This window comes from Acyrthosiphon pisum, chromosome A1, assembly GCF_005508785.2.
Source record: "Acyrthosiphon pisum isolate AL4f chromosome A1, pea_aphid_22Mar2018_4r6ur, whole genome shotgun sequence".
Classification (NCBI taxonomy): Eukaryota; Metazoa; Arthropoda; class Insecta; order Hemiptera; family Aphididae; genus Acyrthosiphon; species Acyrthosiphon pisum.
Window position 1 is genome coordinate 109,276,252 of NC_042494.1, and position 10,412 is coordinate 109,286,663.

The window sequence follows — 10,412 nt, forward strand, 5'->3', positions numbered from 1 at the left end:
TACGTATATCGCCTTCTCATAGGCACGGCCGTATCGCGCACATCTAATCTATTTTAAGAATTACCCATATAACTGTACGAAAAACACATTTTAACAAATATTCAAACATACATCATATTTATAATATAAAATAAAATTCACATTTGTAAATATTTTATAAAATAAAATAAAACTGCTGAACTTTAAAATTTTCTATATAATACATTACAAAAAGGTCGTCTCTTGTGATGTCTTTTTGTAATGTATGTGTGATAACATAGGACAAAAATTAAGAGGACACAAAAAATAATTTTTCTGTCTTACACACGAGTTCACGAGTAGGTAGGTAGGTACCTAATTAAGTTAAACCTCTATCTGTATTTCACCAATAATGAAACTAGATTATAATATTAATGTAATATAAGTTAGAACCTATTATACCTAACAATTATAAAAAATAACGTGTTCTGAGTTTATTAGTAGCTTTTATTAATATATTTATAATTTATTTTAAAGAAAGTTATCAATAAACAATAAACCTAAATAACAAAAAATAAAAATAATAATTAAACTATAATAAGCAACTTTCTACTAAAATAAAAGCTTTTGACAAACTGAAACATTATATTTTTTTAAATAATTTTATATACATATAATGAATAATGTAATATTACCTTTAATATATTACAATAATGTAATAACTAATAAGTAATAACTGGGAATTAAATACAAAACAACATTTTTATTATATTCTACAATCTTAAATTTACATAGCCACATAGCTAGGTATTGTGTAAGACAGAGAAAATTATATAACCAAAGCAATATCATTAATAAATCATCTATATATTTAAATTCATTTTCAAGTAAGTTAGTCAATGTTACATCCGATACATGGCTACCTATATATTTTGATTTATTATTTTATATTTGTACTAAATTTGAAAGGATTCTAAAAATATATTATAAAATGTGCGTTTAATAGGGTTTTTATTAAAGCTAATATACAGATAACAGGTAAGTACTTAATACTTATACCACTATTAAATTAAAAATGAAAGTATTAATTCAATTTTTTTTTACAAATTTTTTATAATTACATAATAATTTATAATATATTTATAAACGGTACCTACGCATAAAAAATATAGTACAATTAATTTTTAGAGTTAACCATAGTAAATGGGATATAATTTTAAATATTATATAGAAATAAAACTGGACTAGGTAATGTTAAGAACAAATGAAGACTACTCACTAGTCAGTAATCAGAAAATGTGTAAAAAAAAAATGATGTATGTAGATATTAAAAATAATTAATGCTCAAATAGGTATATTTTAATATTTGCTATTTCAGTATCAGTAAATACATAAAATTTAGATTAAAGCATTCGTAACATAAAGGTCTTGCAAATTCATTAATTTTTGATTTCACTAATTAAATTGTGTTTGTAGATATCTTTAAAAGTAAAAGTTTTCATTATAAATTTAAAATAATGCAACAAATATAAAAAAAAGTATTTTTGTTTTAAAATTGGTACACTTACAAACCATACACAACACATACATTTATATATAATAAAAACTGAAAGAAGTTATAATTGAAATAGTTCTTTGAGCACTTTATATTAATTATATACATATAAATAAATATTGGTTAAATTCATATATTCATATGTTAAAACCAAAAATTATTAATTCACCACTAATACCAAGAAACTTATGCTGAAATCACGGTTTAAGATATACCTCAAGGCATATCTTAAACTGTGGCTAAAATATACTTGACATATTCACCTCTTAAAAAAAAAAAATTTCTCTAATCTCTGACAAAGGATTTATACAAATTGTTCATTGTTAACCCTACCAAACATAATAGTGCACACACTGTGACAATATCTAAAACAAATATAACATTTAATTTATAAGTAACAACGTACTCCACGTTTTAAATTTAAAAATTGTAACAAAGATAATATTATGTTATGAAAAGATGCAGTAATGTATTTTTACTGTTAAATGATAATTATTAGTATGTTGTAAATATTTTATTGAAGGAAATAATAATTATCTAACATTATTTATATTCATATATTTACAAACAAAATTTAAATTAAAAACGTTGAGATTTATAATTTACATGTTATGAATCACAATTTGTTTAATGGCCTTTATAGATTTGGGTCACAGTTCATCATCTCCTGAGACCTTAGTAGTTATAAGAAAACTTAAGATAATTCATTTATTCATTACTGGCAATGATATTAGCAATTAAAATAGTAAGTGGAGCTGTTATATTACAAATTCAATATAACATAAACACTTAAAAAGAATAAAAAATTATATGTGGTATTTCAAAGTTGCAAAATGATTATTTAATATTTATATTACAAAAATTGAAGTTTAATTATAAAATTAATAATGTATTACCCCATTATTATGTAAGTGCACACTAAAAAAAAAATAAAAATATTTTTGATTTATGTCAAACAATATTTATATTTGAACTTTTGCACAGTTACATATTAGACGTAAAAAAAAAGAAGAAAATTCAAATATTTCAATTATGATCATCTAATATTTTTTTCTACAAAATATTATAACTTAATTATAACAAAAAAAATTTAAAATCCCAATCATCATCTATTATGGGTTTAAGTAACTGAATATAATATCAACGTTTTAGTTTTACCTTTGAGTTAATTATTATAATATATAATATCTGTGTACAATAAAAACAAAATTAATTAGACAGACATGAAATATCTGATCACGTTACATTTTGAGTGACAACTGGTACCAATTTTTCTGGAATTAGAGATAGCTAAAAAGAAAATATTGATTATTTTACAAAGATGAATGACGTGTATTTATTGTATATTCGAATTATATTAAATAAGTAAACAAATTTCCTAGTCCCACCTCCTCACCATTTAATAATCATTTAGCTCTAATCACCTTTCCACTCTCATCATGACCTTGATATTTGGGTTTACTGTGAGTGAATGGTAAGTATCTGTATCTGATCATATGCTGAAAAATAGAAAATAAACTAACATTAGAAATATAAAAATATTTAAATGTAACTAATAAAAATCACACAAATTGCTTATTGTCATTTAGATAAGACACAGTTTATAATTTGTATACAGTACATAATACTTGTTTTTATAATCAATGCTACTATACAATTTAAACAAAGTATAAGAATGTCACGGGTTACTTAGCAATTATCTACCCAAATAACAAATATGCAAAATATTAAATAACCAATAAAAGTTGTCTGAAGTGAGATTATTTGTTAAAATATATATGAATAACAGAAAAGTTAGTGTTAAGATTGAATAACTAATAAATTTGGTCTCATTATACTTCTTTTAAATTAATTAATTAACAAAGCATCAATTATAATATAAATGTATACTATTTAAATTTTAAGTATTAAGTTATTGGGTAGTACTAAATGTACTCCCAAATACATTTAATAAGAACAAGTAAACTTAACAAGAACAATATTACGACTACATGAGTATGTTTGGGCCTACCGGTTAGGATAAACTGGTTAATTCCATTTTCATACAAGACAGATTATAGCATTTAATTTTATGAAACTTAATACAAAATATTTTATTTATTTCTTACCATTATTTGGCGTTTCATTGTTATACAAAATAGAACAATAAAGTATAAGACAAGAATGGGCCAAAATACAGGAACGTCAAAAAATTGGAAAAATGTCAAAAATATTGACAGTAATGTAGATTTTATTACCGAGTACCAAAATTTAAATTCAGGTAGTCGGCGAATAAATGGTCTGAATTCTTCATTTGCTCGTGTTGGCAACGATGGGCCAGAATCATCTAAATTAACATAACATTTTTTAATTTTTTTAATATAATATTACTATTGTTATTTAAATAATAAATAAAACCCAACAATAAAAATTACCTTCAAACTCGTCCATAGCTGGATCTATTTTTGGTGTAAGGAATGCAATAAATAAATTTAAATGGTATATACCCAGTGCGTACGTAATTATGTACCATCCCTAAAAAATATAATTAATATTATTTTAATAAATTATTTAACAATAAGCAAAAATAATTTAGGTATCTAGTACCAACAATGAAATATTAAGTTCTAACTCCCACCAAATAAGCTAATATATTTTATATTAAGCAACTATAATTGCCTATTCCATAAATATATTATGAGAATATAAAACCTAACCTACCAATATCTTTTTAAAACAAGATATTTTTAACCTCAGTAAAAAATGAGAATCATCGATAAAATAAAAACATTGTGGCATTTATGCATACAAACTTAACTATAATTTTAATATTACCTGTAACATTATTATTCTTATCATAAATAAAAGAATGAATACAAGTGCTCCTATCCATCTGGCTGTTCGAAATGGTGTGATGTCATCAAGAAATTTTTGTAGCTTCTGTAAAAACAATATAAATTTGCTAAGTAATACAATTTATATAAAATGTATTGTTGTTAGTATAAAAGAATGATTTGAGATGAAAATATTAAATTATAACACAAACAAGATTATTGTTTTAAACTAAAAATATATATTACTTAGTATTTATCACTTAAGTACTATAATCAACTACATTTTTTTTACATAGCACTTAGCACTTTTTCCATTAAATTCCTTAATATAAAGTGGTAAAATGTATCAACATTTCATAAGGTGTAAAAAAATTTAAAAAAACATGTGGGAATTAATTTTTGAGCCCTAATAATAATTGTTAAGGGGACGGAGTGGCCGAGTTGTCTAAGGCATCAGTTGTTACGCGCGCCATCGCTGGTTCAATCCTCGGCTTCGGGCGGAATTTTTCTCCGAGCAGGCAACTGTCTAGAGAAAGATGCCGCCATCCCCCAACCGGGACATGGCAGAAACCCACGAGTGCCCCATTAGAAATTCTGCCAAACACAACACACATGTGTAAAAAGCCTACCGTTACAAAATCCTACTACCTGCAATCATAAAACCTCACAATCAGCTAATGACCATAGTCGCCGGGCTTTAAAGATCAATCAAAAAAAATAAAAATAAAAATAAATAATTGTCGAAATATTTTTAACTTCATAAATATTAGTGATTTTGGAAAATAAAAGTTTCTTATTAGTTATTAATATAAGCAGACTTTAGTTCTTATTGTAGCAAAGAAAATTTAGCTTTCCAAATTATTATTTAAAACTAAATTACGAACCAGTATTACAGATATAATAGAAAATATATAGCAACAAAAAATGTTGAATACTACTTAAAATATTTGTACAATATGATATTTCAGCTAACATAAAATAGTTTTAAATATGTTTTATTATTAGTTACTATTAATTTATAATCAAGATTAAATTTTAATAAATAATAACATAATAATATTATTATCTAAAATTCAAAATAATTTTTTAATGCATATAGAACAACATGATTTAAATAATAAATATTAAATCTAGATGATAAAATATTATTTGAGTTAATCATCTAATTATAAGTTATATGTAAAAACACTTTGATTAGGAAAAAGTTGCAAGCATACAAGTTGTTAGAGCACTAAATTACATTTTTTCAGTCTAATAATGTAATCATTTAATAATTTTGGAGTTTGATGATATTTAAATAGTTTCTATTAATTTGAATAGTTAAGTTAATCAAATTTAAATCTCCAATACTGTATACTCCTATAACTGTTTTTTTTTTTTTTAGAAACCTATAGTATATCAATGATATTATACTACATGATAATAATACAACATTAAATACCTGAGATAAACGAAGGAAAGCCAATGAAACTGTGCTCTGCTGGGTACTAGAATCATTTGTAAAGTCTTGCATTTTAGACTAGAAGTTCACTTCAAATTTCAAATATCTGTAACAAAAATAAGTAAAATGTAATGAATTATACTCTTTTCCAAATAAGAAACACCGGGCAGCGGACGAAAACCGGTCAAAACATAAGTATGTTCCGACAGTTTCAGCCGTTATTATTCATTTTGTGATAGGAGCGTGTTGCTGGCCACCTCTGATAACGCTAAGCGACGCGGTGCATTCTTATTTGTCTTTACTCAAAATCATTATTTCAACAACTCCTTGTAAATATAACAATATAATAACATAACCTGACTGTAATATAAGTAGTTCAAGATCAGTGACAATATCATCTCCACAGTTAACAAGTAATGAATAGGACATGCATATATTAAATGCAGTTAATGATCAGAGATCAAATTGTGGTAAACTGAAGTAAATTATTAAACCAGCTACTATGCTACTTACTAAGCTACCAATACTTACAATATAACTTATGTCCAATGCATTCCTTCATTATCAATAGTAATTAGGATATCATTAGGTAGGTAATTGTTAACAATGAATTAAACAACCATTTGCAATATGAATCAATTGGAAAAATGTATCAATGATACATCCAAATACATTTATATTCATGCCAGAAAAAGGAAAAATATGTGCCTAGGATTTAACAATTTTTCTAGACAAGTATTTAAATTCTTCAAATGAATATGTTTCCTGTTATAATCTGTAGATATATTATATTATACAATCACTTCACAATTATATTTTTAGCAAGACAAGACAACTGCCAATGATAAATGTATACAGTCGAATAGAATAAACTAAAAACCCATAGGTATTAAGTGCTCACACTCAGGTGGTCGTGTATATAAATCGGTATTCTACAGTGTATTGGTGGAGATTGTCGCCATTTCAAAAGGTCTCAATCATACATAAATCATACTCACATTTTAACTGTGTAATGGTGATAATCTCGCGTTTATTTAATGCGAACATAGAACTACGGTTTTCGTTTTGCAAACCATCATCTCGGTGCTGATAATTGGAATACACAAATCAACAAATGCCTCCAATAATTAAATCCACATGCCCGACAAGGAGCGGTTTACCAGTGTCCCAGAGCGTTAACAACCAAACATTCAATCACTCAGGACAACGTGTTATTCATATATAAATATTTATAATTGAAACTATATCGTAATTACTAATCAAGAACCAATTTATTAGACGGCTGCGAGCGGTGGCAATCGCCAGTCGGCAAGATGAAGAAAGTAAAATTCGTTTGGGGCTGTTCGTCAGTCGTCACTGATAACGTGATAATATTCCGGTTGCGTGGACTATTGTGAGTGCTCACAACCACCGAACGAGTGACAGCTGACGCGCCGTTTACTCCATGAAATAATTTTAATTTCAAATGGCGGCAATAAAAATGAATCCTTTATTTATATCTGTTTACATCACAGAATTCTATACATAGCCACTTAGACATAGGATTGAAGTTAATGTAAAAGTCTGTGGCTTATATCAATATTTATATTATATTAGGATATACAATGATCAAAAATCAAAATCAATTTAATGAAGGAGAAATAAAAATATTTGAGAAATAAAGAAAAATACTGTTAGAACCGGTCTAGAAAATAAAATTTGATTCTATCATTTGGTTCTAATTAAATTAAATTGCCAGATATTAAATTATTTAAATTATAATTTATTACTTTATTATTATAGAATAAATCCAAATTGAAATTATAGTCAATAGCAATATAAAATATTGACGCGTTGACGTGTTTGGTATGGTGTCAACTGTCAACAACTAAATTATGTATTGAATATTGACAATGATCAAATAATATTAATATAAAATGTATAGTAGGTATTTTCAGTGTCTATTGCCATGGGTTATTCTTTTTTGAGGGGGGAGGGGGCTAAACAGTAAATATAGAAAAAAATCTTATAAAAATAACAATATAAATTTTTTTTCTGAATTACTATACAGGTGCAATATATTAATCCGAATAATAATGGTTCTTAACGTTTTAACATTTTTATTCCGATGATTGAACATCCCAATACATCTAGCATCCAAAACTCGAAACCCGAATAATGATAATATAATATATTATATATTATACCTATCTCTCGCAGCGTATAATATTATTATTATGCTATACTTACCATAATATAGTTATAATATATTGTGTGGCAAGGGTGGGAAGTGAGTTGGTATTTTCATTTTACCATCCGGCACTACGGGGATTCCCGCGTTCACAACCGCTGGTCGCTTTCCAAAGCTTCAACCGTCATCTAAAACTAAAATTTCGGTGCAGGCGTGACAAAATATATAATATTTAATTTTATTTAATTTTTTTCATTCGCTCAAATGATTTTTGAATAATCGAACTTTACACACAACTAAACCGTCTTTGGATGCCTCATCAGTCAACAAACATTAAGTAGGCACTGAAAATTTATTTTAATACCATACACGCAAAAAATCAAACATTGGTAGATTAACCAAATATGCGCTGCGCTAGGAAATCTGCTGAAACATAATATTCTGAAGAGGGAAACACAGGCCAGGAAACGGCCGAAATAGAAACTCGACTTCAAGAGCTGCTGGTAACCTGCAATAGCAGTCCTATATCTATAATCTATATATTGTATATACATAATATGATGTTGGATGTTGGTTTATCTGAAGTTAACAGACTTACAAACTACTGGTCCATTTTCAATAAAGATTATATCAATAGATTCCTTGAGTATTAGAGGATACCTATAGCTTATTTTATCAATCTCTATAGGTAGGCGGTAGCTAATGGGTAGCCTCACAGTCTTACACAGAAAGGCGCAATTTGGGAGAGGCTTAGCCACCACTTTTATCCGTAGCCCCCCGAACCCCTGAATATATTTTTTTAGAACTATTCGAATACATATTCCGAATACAAAATAAAAGTATTCTTTACAAGACTGTATTTTAAATTTTAATATTGAAATCGGCTGCCGTTTATAAAGCAGGCAATGTTTACATTTATTTATATGCATATATATTTATCTATACATATATACTGTGATAATATTATTTTGTAAACGTTGTCTGCTTTGTAAATGGCGGCCGACTTCGATGACAAGAAGAAGACGGCTATTTAGTTGTTGTATAATTATATCTATGATGTTCACTCATGATTTTGTTCAGCTCACGAACAAAGAAATAAGAATATATTTGAATGTATGTTTGTAGTTTTTATATAGATATTTAAAAACTACTTGATCAATTTTGTGAAAATTTCAAATTGTTCTTAGAGATATCAGGAAAGCTTAAATAGTAGTTTGAACTACCTTTGATTTATACCAAGTAACGGGTGCTATATCTATATGCTACATTATCCATCAAAGTCGAATTAGTACACAAAGCAAATAGGTACATGTCATATTTATTTTATTACAAATATATTTATAAAAAAAGAAATCTTTAGCACGATCAACGCAGGGTGCAGGGACAATGTTAGTTATATAATATAGTCAGTATAATCAGACAAGGTGTTGGAGCGATGTGGGCCCCAGCGAGTGGGTGCAGATGATGTTGGTATTTAATATATACTAATATACTATATTATATGGTAAGTCTTGGGCCACTAGTCACCTCTACAGCGTTCTCAAGGCCGATCCTTGTGGTGGACTAATGTCCCGGGTGCGTTTGCTCGGGACACGATGACGCCATAACGACGGTGCGAGAAGTTCGACCGCAACAGACGCGGAAGCGACGAAGGTTTACGCCAAACGTTTAGTGCGTGATAAAATGCGATTGACGGTGCTGATGACAACTGTTCAGTGTTTATTTCAGGGGGGTGACCGTGGGGAATGGCGGACAATTTCCCTCCGTTTTTTTTTGTTTTTTATTTTTAATTATTTACCTTCAAATATATAATTATTATTTTTAACACATATTTTTTAGCTTTTGTTCATATTAATTTTTTTTTATTTTTGTAAAAACTGTGCGTTAACTAAAAAGTCTTTGATCTTAATTTCAATAAAAAAATAACAAATAATATTTAAAACTTTAATAGAACATACGTCAATGGAACTTACAAGAGAACTATTACAAAATCAAGTGGTTTGTCATTATGGCGGTCTTCACCGATGTTTCCACCTTATTTAAGGAATGTACATAATGCTACAAAGAAAAATACAGGTAGAACAAATAATATAAGTGAAGGTTTCAATAATAAATTTAAAAGTTTGATAAGACCTCAGCATCCAAATATTTGGATGTTCATTGAAGCACGATTCAGAGATCAAATTCACTAGCAAATATTAAATTATTAAATATTCAAACAAATACAGTTTTTACAAAAAAAAAAAATAAATATGAAAAAAAACTAAAAAATATGTGTAAGTATATTAAATAATAATTTTAATTTTAAATTATAATTTTATATTCGAAGGTAAATAATTAAAAATTAAAAAAAAACAAAAAAAACCGGGGGGAAATTGTCCGCATCCATAGATTTATCGGGGGGGAAATGTCCTACTACGCCGAAAACACCGGGGGGAAAATGTCCGGATACCGACCGATGGGGGGGGGGGGGGG

The 10,412-nt window shown here is 27.3% G+C and overlaps 1 protein-coding gene across 3 annotated transcripts; it reads right to left on the reverse strand.

The window, feature by feature from the left end:
* Positions 1-2,451: 2,451 nt before the first annotated feature.
* Positions 2,452-7,098, reverse strand: LOC100162743 (rer1 protein-like). Of its 3 annotated transcripts, none has more exons than XM_008187144.3 (7): positions 6,766-7,098; positions 5,768-5,873; positions 4,328-4,432; positions 3,928-4,027; positions 3,622-3,839; positions 2,910-3,012; positions 2,452-2,803 (listed from the first exon to the last, which is right to left on the reverse strand). In XM_008187144.3, the coding sequence occupies exons 2-6, from the start codon at positions 5,837-5,839 to the stop codon at positions 2,920-2,922; spliced, it is 588 nt and encodes a 195-aa protein (XP_008185366.1). In that variant the 5' UTR covers positions 5,840-5,873; positions 6,766-7,098; the 3' UTR covers positions 2,452-2,803; positions 2,910-2,919.
* Positions 7,099-10,412: the final 3,314 nt, after the last annotated feature.